The sequence below is a fragment of the Carassius auratus genome, unplaced genomic scaffold (assembly GCF_003368295.1).
Source record: "Carassius auratus strain Wakin unplaced genomic scaffold, ASM336829v1 scaf_tig00214714_1_2670353, whole genome shotgun sequence".
In the NCBI taxonomy this organism is placed as follows: domain Eukaryota; kingdom Metazoa; phylum Chordata; class Actinopteri; order Cypriniformes; family Cyprinidae; genus Carassius; species Carassius auratus.
In genome coordinates, this window is record NW_020527778.1 from 110,419 (window position 1) to 138,345 (window position 27,927).

Below are 27,927 nucleotides of genomic sequence, written 5' to 3' on the forward strand. Positions count from 1 at the left end.
ACAAGGTCTTCCCTGAAAGAGACGATGTCTGGATGGGTGCATATGTTGTTCTAGAACTTTGATATACCTTTCAGTGTTAGTGGTGCCTTTCCAGATGTGTAAGCTGCCCATACCACACAATATTAACATTTTCAGAAGTTTTGATAAAATTAAATGCAGCTTAAGAGACTACTTAATTAAAATGTTCTTTCTGACGCTAATTTTTTGAATGACCATGTAAATACAGTCTCTGGACCTGAGTGACTTTCATTTTTCCTTTTTAGTTGTGTCAGCCTTCTTTATTAAAATCAGTTCAAAAGGACAAATCAAGAGCCATAAAAGACCAAAATGTAATGTAATGAAATGTAAATTGTAATGCTACTGACATTTTGGAATTTTTTAATATATATATATAAATATATATATATATTATATTTATTCAACGATTTAATCTTTACACATTTTACACCATCAGGGTTTTTTTTTTCATGTGGTTTGAATTGCTTGTCATTTTCATGTTATTTTCTTTTAAACGGATCAAATGGTGATGCTAAAAATAGATTTATTTTATGTATTTGGTGTAATGAAGGGTATATAATAACACATTATTTTCCACATAATGTACATTATTGTTGCTCCTCTATGCCCAACCTTCTGAAACACAAAGGTTTTTACATTAGTTTGAAAAGCGAGGTGTGCTCTGATTGGCCAGCTATCCAGTGTGTTGTGATTGGCCGAATAACTGAAGCATGTGACAGAAATCTTAGGCCTCTTAACATACTGTGATGCTGTGTCCCAGTGTTCTAACAATTAATTCTACCCATCAGATTATGCTACGAACACTATATTTATCCTATTGTAAGGTGAGTTTAGGGTTGGGGTAGGTGTACATGTTAATAAAGGATTTTCAAAACCAATAAAACCCATTATAAATGGGGTATTTGTTGCATCCAGTGGGGACATAATTACTGATTATAATGACTTAAGGGTGTCGCACACCGGATGAGATGCGCAGCGCCGTGTCGCACCACGTCTTTAAAATTCGAACACATTGTTCTCTATGAGTGTACACACACCAGCGACGCCATTCGGTGTCTGTCCGCGGCGCACAGCTACGACTCAGAACATTGTTTAAATTCCTGCCGCGCCACAGAGCAACCATCTGCATAGTTTTATATTAAATAACATCATATTTTTTTCAAATCGTTATTCATACATAATACCAAGATACCACTGCTGCCAAATACTACTTACATTAGTTGTACAGCTTGAATAAAATGTAAACATATATAATTAAACATATAATAAACGTAGTCCTTTCAATCTTTTATTTTTCTCTTGAGACATTTTTTGTGATTACATTCAATGTCGTCGGCAGCCACCTACTGGATTTACCAGGTCACAACCGTCACAAGACAGTTCGGGTCATTTAAAGAGCCACACAGATGGGAAATCAAAAATGACCTGTATTACAGTGTATGATGTAGCTGTCCATCAGTGTAAACAATGTGCAAAGTAATTAAACCAAAAAGTACACGATTTATAAAGTTATTGGCTTCTTAAGTAAGGAGTCGACTCTGAATCGCTGAAATGAGTCGTTATAGATTTCAAATCTTTTTCCCATCTCTATGTACGTCACTAGAACACTTTGCATAATAATCTCCGCCTACCGTCTTGAGAGAAACTGACCTCTGACCTGCCCCACCCCCCCACACAGATGCTCTGTTTGGTGTGATAGCATCATGTCGAGGAGACAGTGTGTTTTTAATTGTAAAGGCAAGTTTGTTTTATTTTCACTGCCAAAGAATGAAGATCAGAAGAACCAATGGCTAAATTTCATTTTCACCACAATACCAGAGCAGTACAACGAATCCCTTTTGTTGTGTTCACAACATTTCACTGATGACTGCTTTTCTAATCTTGGTGAGTACAGCGGGATTTTCAAAGCGTTTGGCCATAAAAGAGGGTTCATTACCAACTTTATTTAGAACAACGAGCATCTCCGAATCACAACGCGAGGTATGATTATGAAGTTATGTGTCTGTTTTCTCCCGAGCGTCTTATCAGTATGTGTGCTGTCTGCAGCCTGTCTGCGCTGATCTTCATTTACAAAAACGTCATTAAAATGAAGTGTAATTCGTGAATACTCAACGAAGAGACATGAGAGAGATATCTATAGAAAGCTTGACATGTCTACTTTAAAACTAAACATGTGCTGCCGAATATTCTGTGATAAAGTAATCCATATGAAAACAACGCGATGTCTGTTTTTCATGTCACCCTTCGTTATATCTAATGTGACCACGCCCCCGCGCTGAACGCGCTATTCAGATTCAAACTGAAGCGCGCGGCTTGAATACACCCACACAGAAGAAAAAGCAGCGAGACTGTTCAAGTTTTTTATTTTACCGTTTGCTTCGCGGTGAGAGGAATAAGACATAATTCACCCCAAAAAGATGATAACGTATTGTTTACCGTGAAGTTGTGTGCGGAACAACCAATCAAAAGTGACTGTCAGTTGACCAATCAGAACACAGCATGCTACCGAAAGGTGGGGTTTAAGGAAACTGAATTTTTTGAACAGCTTCGCGCGAACCGTTTGGGGATCTCTGAGAATTGAGGTAATTTTAAAATGATATTTTGACAAAATGACAATGTTTTTTAACCTTGGATGGATTTAAACCTATTGTACAGGACTTATAAACAGTGATAGGAAGCTTAGAATTTTCATCTTACTGGCTCTTTAAGGTTCCTCAAACCAACTGAGCTGAAATACATGTTTAATTCATGTACAAAAACCTTGAATAATCAAAATGTTTAAAGTCATTAATAAATCCATAATAATATTCCAATCCTGTCATACACTGGCAGATGATAAACAGTCAAAATAATTGTAAAAAACAAAGATTAGACAGTGTGATGTGCAGATACAATGATTGACAGGATGAAATGAATGAGCAAACTTCATTTAGAAGCTCATTTAAATACAGGATCAGTTCATTTGCATATTGCTCAGATGCTTCAGTGCTCTGAGAGTGTTTATAGTGCTGTGAGTTTAACACTTCATCACTGACACACACAACAATCTTCATCAACATGACCTTCATCATCATCTTCATCTGGACTCTCACAGCGTTTGCTCAAGGTTTGTGCAGCACAAGTTTGATATCAATTCATTTCTTCAAGTATATTGTCAAAGTTTTGAGTTGATTTTCTTCTTGTTGTGTGTTTCAGAGAGTAGAGGACAGATCAGCGTCACTCAGAGTCCCTCAACAGCAGCTCAACCAGGAGAAACAGTGAAGATCAGCTGCAAAACCAGTAAAGATGTGTTCAGTGATAGTTTGGGGCATCGCTTAGCCTGGTACTTACAGAAACCTGGAGAAGCTCCTAAACTCCTGATTTATGATGCAAACACTCTTGAGTCAGGAACTCCATCTAGATTCAGTGGCAGTGGATCTAACAGTGATTTCACTCTGACCATCAGTGGAGTCCAGACTGAAGATGCTGGACATTATTACTGTCAGAGTTTTCACTGCAGAACAGATTCTGATGGTGATTGTGTGGGTGACTATGTGTTCGTACAAAAACCTCTGTCACACTCAAATGAACACACACACACTCACACACACACAGACACACACACACACTGATATATTGGATAATTGGATTGACTTTCATAAAAACAGCCTCATCATCACTAAATGTCTCTTGATGCATGAAAACTAGAAATTATTTATGAATAAAAAAGTAAATAAACAAATTAAATAATATTATTCAGAAAATGCTTTTATTTGTCACATTTTTATTAGACATTTTAATTTTAAGTATCTAAATGATCATTTATTTCTCAAAGCATTATAAATCATTAAAGCAGCTTTTAAAAGATGTTTTGATGACCTTTGACCTCTGGAATGACCTTTGCCCTCTCATGGAGTTCACAGTGACATGCTTGTTTCTAGATGCAACTGTGATTGAAACATCAGAAAACCTGGAGCTTTAGACACATGAATAAGTGTTTTTGACTCATAACATGAGAAAATATGATTTATGTGCATCATCTGCTGTAAGCCGTACACAGATTTACATAGAGATGATTTGCATTTCAGCACAAGCTTCAGGAGGTTTTATAACTCTGTGAGTTTGAGAATCTGAACAACAGCAACCATGAGCTTCATCACCATCTTCATCTGGATCTTCACCAGCTACTGTTTCACAGGTGAGGAGATAAACATACTCTATTCTAACTGACCATCTGTGCCAGAAATACTGTCCTTCAACAAATACTGAATTCTGAATGTTGATTCATTTTTCTTGATGTAGAATCAGCAGCTGGAGTGACAGTCACTCAGACACCTGCAGAGAAACCTGTTTAACCAGGAGACAAAGTTACCATGTCCTGTAAAACCAGTCCTGAAGTTTACCAGGGTTGGAGTGTTCAGCCTTTACACTGGTACTTACAGAAACCTGGAGAAGCTCCTAAACTCCTGATTTATTATGCAAACACTCTCCAGTCAGGAACTCCATCTAGATTCAGTGGCAGTGGATCTAACAGTGATTTCACTCTGACCATCAGTGGAGTCCAGACTGAAGATGCTGGACATTATTACTGTCAGAGTGTACACTACATCAGTAGTAGCTGGGTGTTCACACAGTGATAAAGCGTGGTACAAAAACCTGTGTCAGTCAGAGTCACAGTGACTGAACTGATGCTGCAGCTGCTCAAACACTATCACTCACTACTGACACACAGAGACCAAACACACAACTACACATGAGCTCACAACTGACTGTTTAAATGTTTAATCAAAGCAAAACAAATTATTTTGCAATATGATGTTTTGGTTTTGTACATCACATTTTGCACATTAAGCTCTCAATCATTAAAAGCATTCATTTCTTACTCAAAACTCATTTCTGATGAGCAGAAGTGAAACTGTTCCAGTTCAGAGCGTTTAACCGATCAAACAGAGAAACTGTGAGTTTGAGCTGAAATCAGATTTGCATTGACAGCTTTAGTGATTCTGATGATCTCAGAATAGAGCAGCTCCGTCTCCAGAGACCATGTTCAAACCCCAAGAGCTTCAGTTCACATTTACTGCTAAACACAGCTGTTCTCAACTATTACAATCCATCAACAGCAGCTGAAACTTTAGTGAAGGAAGGACACACTGATCAATGATGCAGTCGGACACAAATGGAAGGCGTTCAGAAGCTTTATTGAATGAACAGCAATGGCAGCACATTGAAAGACTGCTTGAGTATTGAGCTGTAAATCAGGAGACTGCTGTGAATCCTGCTGCTCTTCACTGGAGAAACATCAGCACTCGGAGCTCTTGAGGAACGAGGTCTCCTGAGCAGCTCCGTCATGTGTTACTCTGCAGACGAAGCGCTCGCCGGCTTCCCAGCGTGCTTTGCTGAGGCTCAGGACGCTGCTGCGGCTGTAGCGTCCGTCCCGCTCGCTCTCTGCGCTGGTCTGAACCCCCTGGGTGACCTCTGACCCGTCCAGCGTCCAGCTCACCTGCGCCCCCTGTGGAGAGTAAGAGCTGAGCAGACAGAGCAGTGCGGCTGAGTCTCCAGAGATCTGCAGAGAAGAGGGAGGCAGCAGAGACACGGAGGGCTTCACGGAGGGACCAGCTGAAACACACAGAGAGAGAGAGAGAGAGAGAGAGAGAGAGAGAGAGAGAGAGAGACACACACACACAGTTGTTAACATCTGCAGCTACAGTCTTCACTGTGAAAATCACAAATAGTTCATCATTTTACTGTAACTCCACATCACTACTTTCATTCATATAACACAAATATCATGAATGAAGATTAAAATGATTCTCCATTAGAAGAATTCATATTTACTATTATAACAATAAAAAAAAGTTATTTTACTGGTACAAGACTGTAAAAATGCCACGGTGAAAACCTGTTGATCAGTTCACTGAACGTTATTTTACTATACACAGTGAAAAAATTTTTATAAATCTAACTGGACATTTAATGTAATTTTACAGTACAACACTGTTACATTTTTGGAAGTGAAGAACAAGAAGTCTGGCAAACACTGCTTTTATTTTTACTGTAAATTTTACATATTTTTAACAGTGATCAAGTCTAAGATACTGTATACTGTATTAATAAATATATCACTTCTCTAAAGTAAACGTGATGTACAGTAAAATGCTTATTTGTTACTTTCTGAAATAAGTAAAATGTTTAAACTAACTTTATAAAACATCTCTGATAATTTTATTGTGATATTTTTATAATTGTTTACTTCAATATATTATTCATTTGAAAACAGTCCTCATTCAGGACATTTTCTTATAAACAACTATACATAAACGTAATAGTTTAAATCATTTATTTTAACATGTTTATCAACTGAATGTCTTTTTGACTCACATTGACAGCAATTCGATTATATTCTGTCTACATTATTCAGCTTTTATGTCATGCACCTATTGAAATATATTAAGAAATAATTGAAAATCATAAAAATGCATTAATTAAAATATATTGAAATGTTTGCATACATCATGTGTAAAAATAGTAAAGTACACTTATGAACTATGGTTTAAAATGTACAAATATGAACTGTCACCAAATATGACTTAACATTGTAGACGAAATGTAATAATTAAAATACAAAAACTGATGCAATCAATCAATAAAATAGAAGAAAATTTGACTATAAATAAGATGGGAAGTGTACGTAGAGTTTGTTAGTAATTTTAAGTCAATTTTTTTTTGTAATAAATTAAGAATATTGTTGCCAAATGTTATCAAATAACATTAAACCTCTATTTAAAACACACACACATTATATATTTATATTAGATCATTTAAGAAAGACTTACTTCTGATCGTCAGTTTAGTTCCTCCACCAAAAGTCCACCACAGTGTTTCATTCTAGTGAAAGCGTCGTACAAAAACCTCCTTCACACTCAAATGAACACACACACACACACACACACACGCTCACACACACACTCACACACACATACACACACACACACACACTGATATAAGACTCAACAGCAGACATGAATTATTGTAAAGAGCAGCAAAAAAAATAATCTTCAAAATAATACTTGTTCTTGCATGAAGACTAAAATAATTTGATTCATAATCAGCACCAAAATACATTCCTCACATTTACACTAATTCTATTCACCTGCTTTATAATGAAATCTTCTGCAATATTTAGATGCTGGTTTGTATCAGATGACCTTTGACCTGTTATACAGTATCATGCATGATATTAAATCTGTAACACAGATATTAAATGCTCTTCAGAATCAAAGTCTGAATGAAACTGGTCATTAAAACAGTGTTTGGAGGAAGAAGCTCAACCCAGAATAAATGATGAAATAACCTGCAGTAAATCATGAGCGTTTGTTTCTGAATCTGTGAGCAAAGATACTGCTGTCTTCAGGAAAATGATGTGAGTGTGTTTGCATATTGCTCAGATGCTTCAGTGCTCTGAGAGTGTTTATAGTGCTGTGAGTTTAACACTTCATCACTGACACACACAACAATCTTCATCAACATGACCTTCATCATCATCTTCATCTGGACTCTCACAGCGTTTGTTCAAGGTTTGTGCAGCACAAGTTTGATATCAATTCATTTCTTCAAGTATATTGTCAAAGTTTTGAGTTGATTTTCTTCTTGTTGTGTGTTTCAGAGAGTAGAGGACAGATCAGCGTCACTCAGAGTCCCTCAACAGCAGCTCAACCAGGAGAAACAGTGAAGATCAGCTGCAAAACCAGCAAAGATGTGCTCAGTGATAGTTGGGGGGTTTATATATCCTGGTACTTACAGAAACCTGGAGAAGCTCCTAAACTCCTGATTTATGGTGTAAACCGTGTCCAGTCAGGAACTCCATCTAGATTCAGTGGCAGTAGATCTAACAGTGATTTCACTCTGACCATCAGTGGAGTCCAGACTGAAGATGCTGGACATTATTACTGTCAGAGTTTACACAGCATCAACAGTAATTTTGTGTTCACACAGTGATAAAGCGTGGTACAAAAACCTGTGTCAGTCAGAGTCACAGTGACTGAACTGATGCTGCAGCTGCTCAAAGGAGGATCTGAAACTCTCTTTCAGGTCGGTTCAGCAAATGCTTCACATAAAGATCAGACAGTGTCTCTGCTGATTTATGATCCTAAAACCCTCATATTGTGTGTCAGAGTTTCTCCATCGACTGTAAAACCAGCGATCGATCTCAGTTACTGTACACTACTGTTGAAACGATTGGGATCTTTCTTACACATATGTAATATACACAAGTGCAGTTATAAAATTTCCATACACATATGTATATTTATGAATGCACAAAAAAAAAATTGGACGTATATATCCATTTACATGCATATCCATTATAAAAAAATGTACATGTAGATATTATATAAGCAAGATAGACATCTATTATATATATATATATATATATATATATATATATATATATATATATATATATATATATATATATACATACAGAAATTTTGTCTATATGTTGTTTTAATAAAATTGCATATATTCACATATATGGCTGCTACATATACCACAGAAAAAAAATTATATTATTAACATATGGACATATAGGTTTTTTGCTCTGAAAATTTCACGTGGTATAAAGTTACATATTCATCTAACCAGAGAATATATGTACGTGGTTAACACATGGAAATATTACTTTTAATATAGAACAATATATACTGTATTTCATATTATATTTACATATGGGCAGTAAGATATTTTTTTATCATTTGAAAGAAAGTAATATTTCATTCAGCAAAAACGCATTTCAGGCAGGAACCACTTTGGTAAGTTACTTGAGTTTATTGAACACAATTTATCTTTGGCCGTATGGTTCCTCATAGGGGTTCTTGCTTCCAAATTAATTGAACATACAAGAGCTTAAACATTAATCCCCTGAAACTGTCAGCTTGGAAATACATGACGATTAAGACTCTTAACAACGTCTTTAAAAGCAAACAGTGGTAATCGTGTAGATTTGGCAGTAGGGTGTCTATCCTGTATTCTGGTTATAAGGATGAGTGTCTCTCAGTGGACCTCAGTGAGGTCAATGCCAACCAGGGCTTAAAAGCCTTAGTGATCTGAAACAAAGAAGATGACAACCAGAAGGTGCGCAGTAATGTGCTCATGCTTAGAAGGGGGAGAGAGGGAGGGTTGCAAGCTGTTGAGCATACTTACCGAGCAGTGGTGCCACGTAAATATATGTCCCGTGTCTAATAGGAGAGAGGTGGTGATTGGAGCGATTTGACAGCTGAGCAAATCAGCTGGACACAGCTTATGCCTCCGTGGCCTGACTGAACTAACGCTGCGCTCAGAAAGGACCACTTTGGCAAGTTACTTGAGTTTATTGAACACAATTTATCTTTGGCAGTATGGTTCCTCATGGGGGTTCTTGCTCCCAAATTAACTGAACATACAAGAGCTTAAAAATTAACCCCCAAACATAATGAGAGGTATTACTGCCTGAAGAAGAACCCCCCAAAAACCAACCTTGTTCCATTCCTGCAAAAGAGAAAAGACAATGTTATTGAGCTATTCTTAATGAAGACTACTGGCTAGCAGAGGGGTATTCTCCTCTCAAAAGGAGGGAGAGAACAGCAGGCCCCTCTTTAATTTGAGTAGCGAGGGGTGAACAGCAGACCCCTGCAGTCAAAGCAGCGAAGAGTGTTCACTCCAGCAGGAGAAAACAGTAGGACCTATTTTTATTATTTTTTTCAGTGTACGTTTTATATGAAATATCCACTTAGTCATCACTAAACTTTCTATATTTAGCTGTAGATCATGCTGTATACGATAACTCTGCCTCAGAAGCCTGTCCAAAATAAGTTCATGAGTTGACTTCGTGCATAATAAACGCTGTCTGCAAGTCATTGCCCAGACAGTAAGCAGTTTCGGCCCAGATCCGGCAAACACACTTTTTTTATACTGCTTAACACAGTGCCATATTTTCAAGAATAAAGTTAAACATAATAATACTATTTAAATACTAATACAGTGGGGTATATACACTTTTATCTGTGTTGTATGATAAACGTGACTCAATACAACAGATGCGACTACATTAAAAAGATTTTACCATTCTAAAAACTTTTCGATTCAATTCAAGTTTATTTGTATAGCGCTTTTTACAATACGAATCATTACAAAGCAACTTTACAGAAAATTATGTTTCTACAATATTTAGTAGTAGCTTATGGTGGTGACTGTCAGTTTGTGCACGTATAACAGGATGTTTTGAAAAAATGAGTACGAGACGTAGTCAGCTAGACGATGAACATTATTAATATTATTAATTAATAATTGTTAAATGATGCAGTCACACATTTAGCAATAATTGTTAGTTCTGTTTGTTGATTCAGGGTCAGCATCATCTGAGGTCCTCTGAGGGTCAGCATCATCTTTTCTCAGGTGTTCTGGATCCAGACTGGAGCTTGTGTAAATCCTAGTTACCACGGGATGTAAATCCTGTGGCGAAACATAGAAACAAAATAGAGACATCATTAGCATAGCTGCTGATCCAACAAAGTAAAATTAGTTTATCCCAAGCTAATGAATAAAAATTTAAGAGATACATTATTCGAAAGCTTGGCGAAAGAGATGCATTTTTAATCTAGATTTAAACAGAGAGAGTGTGTCTGAACCCCGAACATTATCAGGAAGGCTATTCCAGAGTTTGGGAGCCAAATGTGTAAAAGCTCTACCTCCTTTAGTGGACTTTGCTATCCTAGGAACGACCAAAAGTCCAGCGTTTTGAGACCTTAGGGTGCGTGATGGGTTGTAACGTGGTAGAAGGCTAGTTAGGTACGCAGGAGCTAAACCATTTAGGGCCTTATAGGTAAGTAATGCTAATTTGTAACTGATACGGAACTTAATAGGTAGCCAGTGCAGAGACTGTAAAATTGGGGTAATATGATCATATTTTCTTGACCTGGTAAGGACTCTAGCTGCTGCATTTTGGACTACCTGTAGCTTGTTTATTGAAGAAGCAGGACAACCACCTAGAAGTGCGTTACAATAGTCCAGTCTAGAGGTCATGAATGCATGAACTAGCTTTTCTGCATCAGAAACAGATAACATGTTTCGTAGCTTGGCAATGTTTCTAAGATGGAAGAATGCAGTTTTTGTAACATTGGAAATATGATTTTCAAAAGACAAGTTGCTGCTTAATATGACACCAAGATTTCTGACTGTAGAGGAAGTAACAGTACATCCGTCTAGTTGCAGATTGTAATCTACAAGATTCTGTGTAGTGTTTTTTGGTCCAATAATTAATATCTCTCTCTTATCCAAATTTAATTGGAGAAAATTATTTGTCATCCAATCTTTTACATTTTTAACACACTCTGTTAGCTTAGATAATTGGGAAGTTTCATCTGGTCTCGTTGAGATATATAGCTGAGTATCGTCAGCATAACAGTGGAAGCTAATTCTGTATTTTCTAATAATATTACCAAGGGGCAAAATGTATATTGAAAATAGAAGGGGACCTAGGACGGATCCTTGTGGCACTCCATATTTTACTGATGATAAATGAGATGACACCCCATTTAAGTAAACAAAATGGTAGCGATCAGACAGGTAGGATCCAAACCATCTTAGAGCCTGCCCTTGAATACCTGTATAGTTTTGTAATCGATCTATGAGTATGTCATGATCTATGGTGTCGAACGCAGCACTAAGATCAAGTAAGACTAGAAATGAGATGCAGTCTTGATCTGACGCAAGGAGCAGGTCATTTGTAATTTTAACAAGTGCAGTTTCTGTGCTATGATTGGGCCTGAAACCTGACTGAAATTATTTATACAGATCATTTTTATGCAGGAAGGTGCTCAATTGAGCAGACACAACTTTTTCTAAATTTTTTTACATAAATGGAACTACACTAGGATCTAGTTTTGATTTCCTAATAAGAGGCTTGATAACCGCCAGCTTGAATGGTTTTGGGACGTGTCCTAAAGATAACGACGAGTTAATGATATTGACAAGCGGTTCTTTGGCTACAGGTAACAACTCTTTCAGTAATTTAGTGGGTACAGGATCTAATAAACATGTTGTTGGTTTAGATACAGTGATAAGTTTATTTAGCTCTTCCTGTCCTATTATATATTACACACCATACATAAACACACAGATATGTTGTTTTAATAATAATAATCACATAGATATTATTAACATATGAACATATAGAGCTTTTGATCTGATGATTTAATGTATTATAAACGTATATCTTTTATGCAAATTATGGAAATTATGCATCACCGTATGGGTAACATCTGGAAATATCACTTTTGATATAGGGCAATAAATATAATATATAATATTTCCTAATGGACAGTAAGATATTTTTTTGTCTTTTGAATGACAGTAATATTTCATTCAGCATTGACGCATTAAATTGATCAAAAGACATTTATAATGTTACAAAAGATTTCTATTTTTAAAAAAAAACCCTGTTTTCTATTCATCAAAAAATCCTAAAACAATAAATGTATCACAGTTTCCACAAAAAAAAAAAAAAAAAAAAAAAAAAACAATAAGTACCAATGCATTTCCCTTCGAACAGCAATTGAAGACCAGGCAACTCTATTATATAATGTACAGTGATATGTAGAAAATCTACAATCCATAATAAATATTAAGGCACCATGATACACAGCTTCCAGGAAGGCAAGAAGATAAGAAGAGGCATGCTGATCTAGTACATCCCTGTAGTCAAGAATCAGTAAAAAATTTTCTACACACGTTTCTTCCCTGCGTTAAATGAAAAGAAAGACTTATTTCTAAAACAAACAAAAACATCCTACATGCTTCTTTAACCTTTGTCTCAAATAATTAATATGTGAATTCAAATGTAAACACTAATGTGATCAGTTTCCCTTGTAGAGATCGGTGAACAACAGAACTATCTAAAGAATTTACAGAATTCGATAACCACATAAATTTAGTTTTCTCAACATTTAAGACCAGCTTTAAAGAAAAAAAAACTTGCTTGAATAATATCAAATGCTTACTGTAAATCATCCAGAGCTTGTTGTTGTGTAAGAGCAGAACAATAAATTGACAGAGTCGTCTGCATAAAAGTGGAACCTTGCATTTTTAATATTAACATCGAGACAATTTATATGTACAGTATAGTAAATAATCATGGCCCCAATACAGATCCTTGGGGGACTCCCGTACCCACTTCCATTATGTCTGATTTGTTACCTTCCACATGCAGATGATTACGATTTATTGATTTATTGTCTTATTTCTAAACTGCATCATCAGCATCATAAATGCTTGATCAATTTAATAAGTCCATTGATTTAAGTTCATCCTCATAATGCAGATATTAACAGCGTCATTTAAAAAAATGTATCAATTTAAGAGCAAATGATAACCAATATAATTTTGAGAAATATTAATGCAGGAAAGAATTAGCAATGTTATAAACATACATTTACAAATGAAAGAGCAGATTACCCAACAGCTGCAGTTAACCATTAAACAACATACGCAAATCACCATATTCACATTTTTTTGATAAAGATTTATAAAGTGAACGTGTTTTATATCATGTGACGTGACTCCTCATCAAACTCAGAGACTGACAGAGACACATGTGTGATGACCCTCATTTATGTTAAAAACCTGCAGGAACATCCATGGATTAAATATAAAATTTGGGAATTAACAGTTATGTTTTCATCCAAATACAGTAAAAAATAAAATCTCAAAATCTAAAATGAGAGAGTCAGGTTAATAAACTAAAGCTGATCTTAAATTTATTAATTCAATTGAATGATATGATGCAATTTATAACCGCTTGTTTAATAGAAGATCAAATATTATGAAAATTATTCATTTTTACTCTGTTCTCATTTCAGTAACTGTATATTGCGTCTGATAATGAGAGACTGTCTTCAGGTAAATGATGCGAGTGTGTTTGCATATTGCTCAGATGCTTCAGTGCTCTGAGAGTGTTTATAGTGCTGTGAGTTTAACACTTCATCACTGACACACACAACAATCTTCATCAACATGACCTTCATCATCATCTTCATCTGGACTCTCACAGCGTTTGCTCAAGGTTTGTGCAGCACAAGTCTGATATCAATTCATTTCTTCAAGTATATTGTCAAAGTTTTGAGTTGATTTTCTTCTTGTTGTGTGTTTCAGAGTGTAGAGGACAGATCAGCGTCACTCAGAGTCCCTCAACAGCAGCTCAACCAGGAGAAACAGTGAAGATCAGCTGTAAGACCAGCAAGGATGTGATCAGGGATAAAGATGGGGATGTATATATATTCTGGTACTTACAGAAACCTGGAGAAGCTCCTAAACTCCTGATTCGTTATGTAAAAAAGCTTGAGTCAGGAACTCCATCTAGATTCAGTGGCAGTGGATCTAACAGTGATTTCACTCTGACCATCAGTGGAGTCCAGACTGAAGATGCTGGACATTATTACTGTAAGAATTTACACTGCACAACAGGTTCTAATGGTTATTGTGTGGGTGATCGTGTGTTCACACAGTGATAAAGCGTGGTACAAAAACCTGTGTCAGTCAGAGTCACAGTGACTGAACTGATGCTGCAGCTGCTCAAACACTATCACTCACTACTGACACACAGAGACCAAACACACAACTACACATGAGCTCACAACTGAGTCAGGAGTCACATCAGCTCTATTAGACTGGGATCTGTCATGTGACAGACGGGATTGACTCAGCTACAATAAGAGAAACTACAGTGTTCAAACTGATATATATAAAAAAAAGGAACCATATTTCTCTGGTCCAGTGTAGTTTTTGTTTTATGCTTAGATTATAGATTATATTACTCACATATTCAATCATATAGTAAAGTCATTATTTATCACCAGCAATGTAAAGATGATCTTGAACAGTTTCCCAAGTAGCTCCTTCATCTCAAGCTGATGATGAATTTCTTACTCATAACTCATTTCTGATGAGCAGAAGTGAAACTGTTCCAGTTCAGAGCGTTTAACCGATCAAACAGAGAAACTGTGAGTTTGAGCTGAAATCAGATTTGCATTGACAGCTTTAGTGATTCTGATGATCTCAGAATAGAGCAGCTCCGTCTCCAGAGACCATGTTCAAACCCCAAGAGCTTCAGTTCACATTTACTGCTAAACACAGCTGTTCTCAACTATTACAATCCATCAACAGCAGCTGAAACTTTAGTGAAGGAAGGACACACTGATCAATGATGCAGTCGGACACAAATGGAAGGCGTTCAGAAGCTTTATTGAATGAACAGCAATGGCAGCACATTGAAAGACTGCTTGAGTATTGAGCTGTAAATCAGGAGACTGCTGTGAATCCTGCTGCTCTTCACTGGAGAAACATCAGCACTCGGAGCTCTTGAGGAACGAGGTCTCCTGAGCAGCTCCGTCATGTGTTACTCTGCAGACGAAGCGCTCGCCGGCTTCCCAGCGTGCTTTGCTGAGGCTCAGGACGCTGCTGCGGCTGTAGCGTCCGTCCCGCTCGCTCTCTGCGCTGGTCTGAACCCCCTGGGTGACCTCTGACCCGTCCAGCGTCCAGCTCACCTGCGCCCCCTGTGGAGAGTAAGAGCTGAGCAGACAGAGCAGTGCGGCTGAGTCTCCAGAGATCTGCAGAGAAGAGGGAGGCAGCAGAGACACGGAGGGCTTCACGGAGGGACCAGCTGAAACACACACACACACACACACACACACACAGAGACACACACACACACACACAGTTATTCACATCTGCAGCTACAGTCTTCACTGTGAAAATCACAAATAGTTCATCATTTTACTGTAACTCCACATCACTACTTTCATTAATATAACACAAATATCATGAAGGAAGATTAAAATGATTCTCCATTAGAAGAATTAATATTTACTATTATTACAATAAAAACGTTATTTTACTGGTACAAGACTGTAAAAATGCCACGGTGAAAACCTGTTGATCAGTTCACTGAACGTTATTTTACTATACACAGTGAAACATTTGTAATAAATCTAACTGGACATTTCATGTAATTTTACAGTAAAATACTGTTACAATTTTGGAAGTGAAGAATAAGAAGTCTGTCAAACACTGCTTTTATTTTTACTGTAAATTTTACATATTTTTAACAGTGATCAAGTCTAAGATACTGTATACTGTATTCATAAATATATCACTTATCTAAAGTAAACATGATGTACAGTAAAATGCTAATTTGTTACTTTCTGAAATAAGTAAAATGTTTAAATTTATTTTATAAAACATCTCTGATAATTTTATTGTGATATTTTTATAATTGTTTACTTCAATATATTATTCATTTGAAAACAGTCCTCATTCAGGACATTTTCTTATAAACAACTATACATAAACGTAATAGTTTAAATCATTTATTTTAACATGTTTATCAACTGAATATCTTTTTGACTCACATTGACAGCAATTCGATTATATTTTGTCTACATTATTCAGCTTTTATGTCATGCACCTATTGAAATATATTAAGAAATAATTGAAAAATCATAAAAATGCATTAATTAAAATATATTGAAATGTTAGCATACATCAGGTGTAAAAATACTAATTTAAAACATTAAGTACAAATATGAACTATCACCAAATATGACTTAACATTGTAGACAAAATGTAATAATTAAAATACAAAAACTGATGCAATCAATCGATAAAATAGAAGAAAATTTGACTATAAATAAGATGGGAAATGTAAGTAGAGTTTGTTAGTACTTTAAGTTATATATTTTTTATATAAATTAAGAATATTGTTGCCAAATGTTATCAAATAACATCAAACCTCTATTTAAAACAAACACACTTTATATATTTATATTAGATCATTTAAGAAAGACTTACTTCTGATCGTCAGTTTAGTTCCTCCACCAAAAGTGTACCACAGTGTTTCATTCTAGTGAAAGCGTCGTACAAAAACCTCCTTCACACTCAAATGAACACAAACTCCACAACACACACACACACACACACACACACATGGATTATTGGACTAAAGTGATGAAAATCTCTGTATTGATACATTTTCTTTACACATCTTCATTTGGGTTTCTAAAAGATCATATATTTGTCAAAGCAGTTTTAATGAGTTCTGATGACCTGTGACCTCTGAAATGACCTTTGCCCTCACACTGAGTTCACAGGGACATACTTGTTTCTCTGAATGTTTCAGCTCTGTCACTGAATCAAGAGAAAACCTGCAGTCTGAACCAGAGACTCACACAGAATGAAAAAGACATGATTTCCAGATTTGTAAAGAAGTGAGAACACACAGCACTGGATCATGAGACTAAAACAGGTTTAGAGGCTCAGGTTTCATCTGCATGTGGGGATGTTCATGTCTGTTTTCCTCCAGGAGGGTTTTTCCACAGAGAGTCACTTTGCATCAGCACATGCTTCAGCGCTCCGAGTGTTTATAGCGTTCAGACTCAACACTTTATAACACACTGCTGTTTACCACGGTACAAAACCAACAAACACAATGAATCTCTTCAGCAGCTTCATCTGGATTCTGGCAGCTTTTATTCCAGGTAACAGAAGTCAAAGATGCTCATTTTTGACTCTTTAATGTTGATTTGATTTGATTGAACACATATAATGTTGTTGTCAGCAGCATCCAGAGGAATCACTGTGACTCAGCCTGAAGCTGTGACTGTTTCTGAACGACAAGACGCCACGATAGCGTGTAAAACTGATCCTGGAATAACTGGCTGGGGTTTAGCTTGGTATCAGCAGAAACCTGGAGAAGCTCCTAAACTCATCATCTATAGTGTAGATGTTCGCTATGATGATAGTTTGAATCGATTCAGTGGGAATGGAGCGTCAGGTGGGACTGATTTCACTCTGACCATCAGTGGAGTCCAGACTGAAGATGCTGGACATTATTACTGTCAGAGTTTCCACAGTGGTAATGTGTTCACACAGTGATAAAGCATGGTACAAAAACCTGTGTCAGTCAGAGTCACAGTGACTGAACTGATGCTGCAGCTGCTCAAAGGAGGATCTGAAACTCTGTTGTTTTTGCTCTTTCTCCTCATATTCTGACTCTCTGTAGGGAGAAGAGAAATGCTGGAAACTGGACTGATTGAATCTGCACAGATTCGAGGTTTTGATTTGATTCATTGTGCTCTTATAGATCCGTCACATGATGGAGATTGAAGCTTAACATCTGTCTCACAAACACATGCAGCTGTTTTCAGTCACAGATACAGCTGCTATAATGAATGATGGCTAGCACTTTAGAATAATGTTTCTTACTTACTTCATAACTAATAAGGAATTATTGAAGAACTAACAGGTGATTATTCATTAACACTTAACTCACTACTGTTAAATACTAAGGAAGATGTGTTAATTAATCAGTATGTAATATCATTTTAGGATTGTGTTAAGGAACAGTTAGCTAATCAATAACTAATATATTCTGTCATACCTCCTGAGGAAATATTGTTAATTATCTACTAGTTAGGATTCAAGAAAAATAACTATGAAATAACTACTAATGAACAGTTATACGCAAATACATTGAATTGTGACCCTTTCATATAAATGTTATTAGCAATAGTAGTTGTATGAAGATGCAATATTAATAAATTCAATACATTTAATAGAGGTTTTGCCTGTGTTGTGAATTGTATTTTATATACAGTTCTGTATGTGTGCCTCCTCAGCATATACCACATTACCATTAATTCAATTTCTTTATGTAAGGCAAAGCCTGAGGAAAAGTGAAAATACAGGCATCCAATTAGTAATTAATAAAGAATTATCAGATAATTCTGCAGGAATTACTTAGAATCTGAAAAAGTATTCTAAAGTGAACCTATTAGTAAATCATAAAAACTACATTATTTTGACAAAAAAATAAAAGTAATCATAAACATTGTAAAATACACGACACAACTTGTTCACAATGTTTATTTCAGATGAGAACATTTCTTAATACAGCATTTTTTATTCCATTTTAACATGTGTACTGCCCACATTTAAAATAATTTAACAAACATTTCATAATCAAAAGTTAAACATTTATTGCAGAAGCAAACAAAATGCATATTTCATTTCCATTATAGGCTAATAAGACTGTAACATAATACTACTGTAGTAGTACTTTGTACTTGTGCTTTTACTAAAGTAATTTTTAAAATGAATAGGCTAATTATTAAATTACTGGAGTAATATTTTATTGAGGTATTGTTACATTTATGAACTTTCTGTTTCCTTATTTGGTCACCTTCCTCCTTGTTTTGGTTAATTGATTATTCCCCACCTGTCTCCAGTTCCCTCATTACCTTCTGTGTGCTTAAATACCCTGTCTGTTTAGTTCTTCGCCGTCCGTGATTGAATGTGCATCTGAATGTCAATGTCTATGTGAAAGCTGTAACTTAACCTATTTGTGAAGTGTAGTATATTGTCTGTATTCTCCGTCGTCATCCAGTAAACTCCTCATTTTGATCACCATCCTCCTCGAGCACTTTTGTCTTGCGTTTAGCATACACACCTCATTTGTAACAGGTATCTGTACTTTTACTCAAGTACTTGATTTGTGGGCCACAGCCTGATTATTATAGTGACGCGTATAACTGTTTATTAGTAGTTATTTCATAGTTATTTTTCTTGAATCCTAACTAATAGATATTTAATAGTATTTCTTCAGGAGGTATGACAGAATATATTAGTTATTGATTAGCTAACTGTTGCTTAACACAATCCTAAAATGATATTACATACTGATTAATTAACACATCTTCCTTAGTAGTTAACAGTAGTGAGTTAAGTGTTAATGAATAATCACCTGTTAGTTCTTCAATAATTCATTATTAGTTATGTAGTAAGTAAGAAACATTATTCTAAAGTGTTACCGAATGATGAATGACAAAACTCTAGGATACTTAAATTCAGCACAGAAACTCACATTTCAATAACATATTTGAAATCAGCAATATAATCTGACATGAATGATATGTAAACCTTGTTTCACAGCTCTTCAAACTCTCTCTTTCAGGTCGGTTCAGCAAATGCTTCCCATAAAGATCAGACAGTGTCTCTGCTGATTTATGATCCTAAAACCCTCATATTGTGTGTCAGAGTTTCTCCATCGACTGTAAAACCAGCGATCGATCTCAGTTACTGTACACGACTGTTGAAACGATTGAGATCATCCACACACAAATGTAATAAATGCACCTTCATGTATTTCATTTCCATACACATATGTATGTTTATATATATTTAAAACATTTTTGGAATTATATGTCATGTACATTCATATCCATTCTAAAAACTGTCAATACATGTAGATATTATATAAGCAAATCAAAAAGATAGACATGTATTTAAACCATACAAACCATATATAAACATTCAGATTTTCTCCGTCTATATGTTGTCTTAATAAAATTGCATATGTTTACATATACGGTTGCTACATACCACAAAAAAAAGACAGATATTATTAACATAGGGACATTTTTAACATGTTTTATAAATGTATATCTTCATCTATCCAGAGAATATATGAATGTGAAAATGATGTATCATCTTATAGGTAAAATATGGAAAATCACTTCTAAAATATTTTTTTTTCTTTTGAAAGAAAGTAATACTTCATTTAGCAAAGACTCATCAAACTGAACAAAAGACATTTATAATGTTACAAACGATTTCTATTTCAAATAAATGCTGTTCTTTCTGACTTTCTGTTCATCAAAGAATTCTAAAACAATAAATGTATCACAGTTTCAACAAAAATATTCAAACTGACTTCAACATTGATAATAACCAGAAATGTTTCTGAAGATCATGTGACACTGAAGGCTGGAGAAATGATGCTGAAATAAAGCTGCACATTACATAAATAAATTACACTTTATAATAGATTCTAATAGAAAACAAATCTGTAAAAGTGTAATAATATTTCAAAATATTACAGTTTCTCTGTAGTTTTGATCAATTTAATGCAGCTTAAGTGACTTATTTAGAAAAAAAATATTTATTAAAAAAATCTCTTTTTTTCATGTAGTTTATATTTGGTTGTAATTTTATGCTTTTTTATTTAAGTTCCCACTTATTGATAAACCATGATTTGAGCATGAAAATGTTCACATGTGAGTCAGTCAGTAAGAGTGTGTCTCAATCAGCTCCTTAGTTCACTAGTCAGTGCACTACTCAGGGATGACATCACGCTCATGCTCAAAACATTCCCACAATTCCCCAATGAAAGCCAGTATGCATCACTGCTGTCTATAGTGATGTTTCCTAAGGTCCCTCAAACCAACTGAGCTGAAATACATGTTTAATTCATTTACAAAAACCTTGAATAATCCAAATGTTTAAAATTATTAGTAAATCCATAATAATAGTCCAAACCTTTAATAAACCGACAGATGATAACCAGTAAAAATAATTGTAAAAAACAAAGATTAGACAGTGATCTACAGATACAATGATTGACAGGATGAAATGAATGAGCAAACTTCATTAAGAAGCTCATTTAAATACAGGATCAGTTCATTTGCATATTGCTCAGATGCTTCAGTGCTCTGAGAGTGTTTATAGTGCTTTTATAGTGCTTTTACAGTGAAGATCAGCTGTAAAACCAGCACTGATGTGTATAGTGGTGATCGTTTATCCTGGTACTTACAGAAACCCGGAGAAGCTCCTAAACTCCTGATTTATTGGACTGACAGCCTTGTGTCAGGAACTCCATCTAGATTCAGTGGCAGTGGATCTAACAGTGATTTCACTCTGACCATCAGTGGAGTCCAGACTGAAGATGCTGGACATTATTACTGTCAGAGTTACCACTACATCAACAGTAAAAGTGTGTTCACACAGTGATAAAGCGTGGTACAAAAACCTGTGTCAGTCAGAGTCACAGTGACTGAACTGATGCTGCAGCTGCTCAAAGGAGGATCTGAAACTCTGTTGTTTTTGCTCTTTCTCCTCATATTCTGACTCTCTGTAGGGAGAAGAGAAATGCTGGAAACTGGACTGATTGAATCTGCACAGCTTTGAGGTTTTGATTTGATTCATTGTGCTCTTATAGATCCGTCACATGATGGAGATTGAAGCTCAACATCTGTCTCACAAACACATGCAGCTGTTTTCAGTCACAGATACAGCTGCTATAATGAATGATGAATGACAAAACTCTATGATACTTAAATTCAGCACAGAAACATATTTCAAATCAGCAATATAATCTGACATGAATGATATGTAAACCTTGTTTCACAGCTCTTCAAACTCTCTCTTTCAGGTCGGTTCAGCTTCACATAAAAATGTTAAATGTTTCTCCATCGACTGTAAAACCAGCGATCGATCTCAGTTACTGTACACAACTGTTGAAACATTTGGGGTCTTTCTTACACAAATGTAATATTTACAAGTGCATTTATAAAATGTCCATACACATATGTATGTTTATGTATGTGGGTTCTTTCTCCCAGAATAATTAAACATACAAGAGCTTTAACATTAGCCCCCCAAACATAATGAGAGGTATTACTGCCTGAAGAAGAACCCCCCAAAAACCAACCTTGTTCCATTCCTGCAAAAGAGAAAAGATAATGTTATTGAGCTATTCTTAATGAAGACTACCGGCTAGCAGAGGGGTATTCTCCTCTCAAAAGGAGGGAGAGAACAGCAGGCCCCTCTTTAATTTGAGTAGCGAGGGGTGAACAGCAGACCCCTGCAGTCAAAGCAGCGAAGAGTGTTCTCTCCAGCGGGTGAAAATAGCAGGCCCTAATTGTTGATTAACTAAATGGTTAATCCATTCTGGTTTTAAGCGTACGGATCCAAACAACAAACATTCCTGCTTAACGACTGATGATTCCGCTGTTTCTCGCTGACTACAGCACGGATGAATTCTTGTTTACATCGTTTCCACTGTATATAATGACGATATCTGAGAGAGTCCAGTCCAGTGAACACATGATCTGAACACAACTGTAGCGTTCAACACCGTGTGTGTGATTAATTATAATCACAATAATACCTACCCTTTGCACACAGTCTCTGGACCTGAGTGACTTTCATTTGTCCTTTTTAGTCGTGTCAACCTTCATTAAAATCATTAAAATCAGTGCAAAATCACAAATCAAGAGCCATAAAGACAAAAATATGTCCATGGGACTAAATTGTAATTCTTCTGACATTTTGAATTTTTTTTTTAATAGATATTTATCACTATTTATTTAAACATTTAATCTTTACATATTTTACATATTACATATTCTTTTTTCATGTGGTTTAAACTGGTTGTAAATTTTATGCTTATTTTAAGTTCACACTTATTGATAAACCATGATTTGAGCATGAAAATGTTCACATGTGAGTCAGTCAGTAAGAGTGTGTCTCAATCAGCTCCTTAGTTCACTAGTCAGTGCACTACTCAGGGATGACATCACGCTCAAAACATTCCCACAATGCACCATAAAAGCCAGTATGCATCACTGCTGTCTATAGTGATGTTTCTTAAGGTCACTCAAACCAACTGAGCTGAAATACATTTATTTCATTTACAAAAACATCAATAATCAAAATGTTTGAAGTCATTAAATAAATCCATAATCATATTTTAATCCTGTATTAAACCGACAGATGATAACTAGTCAAAATAATTGTAAAAAAAACAAAGATTAAACTGTGATCTACAGATACAATCAGTGACAGGATGAAATGAATGAGCAAACTTCATTTAGAAGCTCATTTAAATACAGGATCAGTTCATTTGCATATTGCTCAGATGCTTCAGTGCTCTGAGAGTGTTTATAGTGCTGTGAGTTTAACACTTCATCACTGACACACACAACAATCTTCATCAACATGACCTTCATCATCATCTTCATCTGGACTCTCACAGCGTTTGCTCAAGGTTTGTGCAGCACAAGTTTGATATCAATTCATTTCTTCAAGTATATTGTCAAAGTTTTGAGTTGATTTTCTTCTTGTTGTGTGTTTCAGAGAGTAGAGGACAGATCAGCGTCACTCAGAGTCCCTCAACAGCAGCTCAACCAGGAGAAACAGTGAAGATCAGCTGCAAAACCAGCACAGATGTGTATGGTGGTGATCGTTTATCCTGGTACTTACAGAAACCTGGAGAAGCTCCTAAACTCCTGATTTATTGGACTGACAGCCTTGTGTCAGGAACTCCATCTAGATTCAGTGGCAGTGGATCTAACAGTGATTTCACTCTGACCATCAGTGGAGTCCAGACTGAAGATGCTGGACATTATTACTGTCAGAGTGTACACTACATCAGTAGTAGCTGGGTGTTCACACAGTGATAAAGCGTGGTACAAAAACCTGTGTCAGTCAGAGTCACAGTGACTGAACTGATGCTGCAGCTGCTCAAACACTATCACTCACTACTGACACACAGAGACCAAACACACAACTACACATGAGCTCACAACTGAGTGTGTAATTGATATCAAAGCAAAAAAAAAATATTTTGCAATATGCTGTTTTGGTTTTGTACATTACATTTTGCACATTAAACTATAAAGCATTAAACTAACATTAACTTAGCTTCTTCATCTCAAGCTGATGATGAATTTCTTACTCATAACTCATTTCTGATGAGCAGAAGTGAAACTGTTCCAGTTCAGAGCGTTTAACCGATCAAACAGAGAAACTGTGAGTTTGAGCTGAAATCAGATTTGCATTGACAGCTTTAGTGATTCTGATGATCTCAGAATAGAGCAGCTCCGTCTCCAGAGACCATGTTCAAACCCCAAGAGCTTCAGTTCACATTTACTGCTAAACACAGCTGTTCTCAACTATTACAATCCATCAACAGCAGCTGAAACTTTAGTGAAGGAAGGACACACTGATCAATGATGCAGTCGGACACAAATGGAAGGCGTTCAGAAGCTTTATTGAATGAACAGCAATGGCAGCACATTGAAAGACTGCTTGAGTATTGACCTGTAAATCAGGAGACTGCTGTGAATCCTGCTGCTCTTCACTGGAGAAACATCAGCACTCGGAGCTCTTGAGGAACGAGGTCTCCTGAGCAGCTCCGTCATGTGTTACTCTGCAGACGAAGCGCTCGCCGGCTTCCCAGCGTGCTTTGCTGAGGCTCAGGACGCTGCTGCGGCTGTAGCGTCCGTCCCGCTCGCTCTCTGCGCTGGTCTGAACCCCCTGGGTGACCTCTGACCCGTCCAGCGTCCAGCTCACCTGCGCCCCCTGTGGAGAGTAAGAGCTGAGCAGACAGAGCAGTGCGGCTGAGTCTCCAGAGATCTGCAGAGAAGAGGGAGGCAGCAGAGACACGGAGGGCTTCACGGAGGGACCAGCTGAAACACACACACACACACACACACACACACACAGAGAGAGAGAGACACACACAGTTATTCACATCTGCAGCTACAGTCTTCATTGTGAAAATCACAAATAGTTCATAATTTTACTGTAACTTCACATCACTACTTTCATTCATATAACACAAATATCATGAATGAAAATTAAAATGATTCTCCATTAGAAGAATTAATATTTACTATTATTACAATTTTAAAAAGTTATTTTAATGGTTAAAGACTGTAAAAATGCTACGGTGAAAACCTGTTCATCAGTTCACTGAACGTTATTTTATTATATACAGTGAAACATTTTAATACATCTAACTGGACATTTCATGTAATTTTACAGTACAATACTGTTACATTTTTGGAAGTGAAGAACAAGAAGTCCGGCAAACACTGCTTTTATTTTTACTCTAAATTTTACATATTTTTAACAGTGATCAAGTCTAAGATACTGTATACTGTATTCATAAATATATCACTTCTCTAAAGTAAACGTGATGTACAGTAAAATGCTAATTTGTTACTTTCTGAAATAAATAAAATGTTTAAACTTACTTTATAAAACATCTCTGATAATTTAATTGTGATATTTTTATAATTGTTTACTTCAATATATTATTCATTTGAAAACAGTCCTCATTCAGGACATTTTCTTATAAACAACTATACATAAACGTAATAGTTTAAATCATTTATTTTAACATGTTTATCAACTGAATGTCTTTTTGATTCACACTGACAGCAATTAGATTATATTCTGTCTACATTATTCAGCTTTTATGTCATGCACCTATTGAAATATATTAAGAAATAATTGAAAATCATAAAAATGCATTAATTAAAATATATTGAAATGTTTGCATACATCAGGTGTAAAATACTAATTTAAAACAATAAGTACACATATGAACTATGGTTTAAAATGTACAAAAATGAACTGTCACCAAATATGACTTAACGTTGTAGACAAAATGTAATAATTAAAATACAAAAACTGATGCAATCAATCAATAAAATAGAAGAACATTTGACTATAAATAAGATGTGAAATGTAAGTAGAGCTTGTTAGTAATTTTAAGTCAATTTTTTTTTGTAATAAATTAAGAATATTGTTGCCAAATATTATCAAATAACATTAAACCTCTATTTAAAACACACACACATTATATATTTATATTAGATCATTTAAGAAAGACTTACTTCTGATCGTCAGTTTAGTTCCTCCACCAAAAGTGTACCACAGTGTTTCATTCTAGTGAAAGCGTCGTACAAAAACCTCCTTCACACTCAAATGAACACACACACACTCACACACACACACACACACACACACACACACACACACACTCACACACACACACACACACACACACACACACACACACACACACACACACACATGGATTATTGGACTAAAATGATGAAAATCTCTGTATTGATACATTTTCTTTACACATCTTCATTTGGGTTTCTAAAAGATCATATATTTGTCAAAGCAGTTTTAATAAGCTCTGATGACCTGTGACCTCTGAAATGACCTTTGCCCTCACACTGAGTTCACAGGGACATACTTGTTTCTCTGAATGTTTCAGCTCTGTCACTGAATCAAGAGAAAACCTGCAGTCTGAACCAGAGACTCACACAGAATGAAAAAGACATGATTTCCAGATTTGTAAAGAAGTGAGAACACACAGCACTGGATCATGAGACTAAAACAGGTTTAGAGGCTCAGGTTTCATCTGCATGTGGGGATGTTCATGTCTGTTTTCCTCCAGGAGGGTTTTTCCACAGATAGTTACTTTGCATCAGCACATGCTTCAGCGCTCCGAGTGTTTATAGCGTTCAGACTCAACACTTTATAACACACTGCTGTTTACCACGGTACAAAACCAACAAACACAATGAATCTCTTCAGCAGCTTCATCTGGATTCTGGCAGCTTTTATTCCAGGTAACAGAAGTCAAAGATGCTCATTTTTGACTCTTTAATGTTGATTTGATTTGATTGAACACATATAATGTTGTTGTCAGCAGCATCCAGAGGAATCACTGTGACTCAGCCTGAAGCTGTGACTGTTTCTGAACGACAAGACGCCACGATAGCGTGTAAAACTGATCCTGGAATAACTGGCTTGGGTTTAGCTTGGTATCAGCAGAAACCTGGAGAAGCTCCTAAACTCATCATTTATGATGTAACCGATCTCTATGATGAGAGTTTCAGTCGATTCAGTGGGAATGGAACAGAAGAGGGGACTGATTTCACTCTGACCATCAGTGGAGTCCAGACTGAAGATGCTGGACATTATTACTGTCAGAGTTTTCATGTCACCAGCAGCTGGGTGTTCACACAGTGATAAAGCGTGGTACAAAAACCTGTGTCAGTCAGAGTCACAGTGACTGAACTGATGCTGCAGCTGCTCAAACACTATCACTCACTCAACAGGGAAAAAACATATTAATATCATCTTACAATAAACATCAGTTTTGTTGAGCTTCATAATTTATTTTTAATTATGATTTTTGTCTCCTGATATTTTTAAGTCCTTCATGTAGAAATTCAGTGGATATTTTTCCATCCTTCACTA

General features: G+C 35.9%; 5 gene segments (V, D, J or C); all 5 read left to right on the plus strand.

Moving 5' to 3' along the window:
* The first annotated feature begins 2,737 nt into the window (after positions 1–2,737).
* LOC113092727 (Ig kappa chain V region S211-like) lies at positions 2,738–3,954 on the plus strand. The segment is given in 3 exon segments: positions 2,738–3,124; positions 3,214–3,553; positions 3,939–3,954. Coding segments are annotated over 3 exon segments (405 nt in total).
* A 10,075-nt stretch (positions 3,955–14,029) lies between these two features.
* On the plus strand, positions 14,030–14,693 carry LOC113092689 (Ig kappa chain V-III region PC 7183-like). The segment is given in 2 exon segments: positions 14,030–14,089; positions 14,179–14,693. Coding segments are annotated over 2 exon segments (405 nt in total).
* A 2,345-nt stretch (positions 14,694–17,038) lies between these two features.
* LOC113092704 (immunoglobulin kappa variable 1-8-like) lies at positions 17,039–17,969 on the plus strand. The segment is given in 2 exon segments: positions 17,039–17,558; positions 17,639–17,969. Coding segments are annotated over 2 exon segments (366 nt in total).
* Positions 17,970–23,718: 5,749 nt separating this feature from the next.
* Positions 23,719–24,385, plus strand: LOC113092703 (Ig kappa chain V region K29-213-like). The segment is given in 2 exon segments: positions 23,719–23,905; positions 23,995–24,385. Coding segments are annotated over 2 exon segments (372 nt in total).
* Positions 24,386–27,149: 2,764 nt separating this feature from the next.
* Positions 27,150–27,696, plus strand: LOC113092728 (immunoglobulin kappa variable 1D-13-like). The segment is given in 2 exon segments: positions 27,150–27,293; positions 27,377–27,696. Coding segments are annotated over 2 exon segments (369 nt in total).
* Positions 27,697–27,927: the final 231 nt, after the last annotated feature.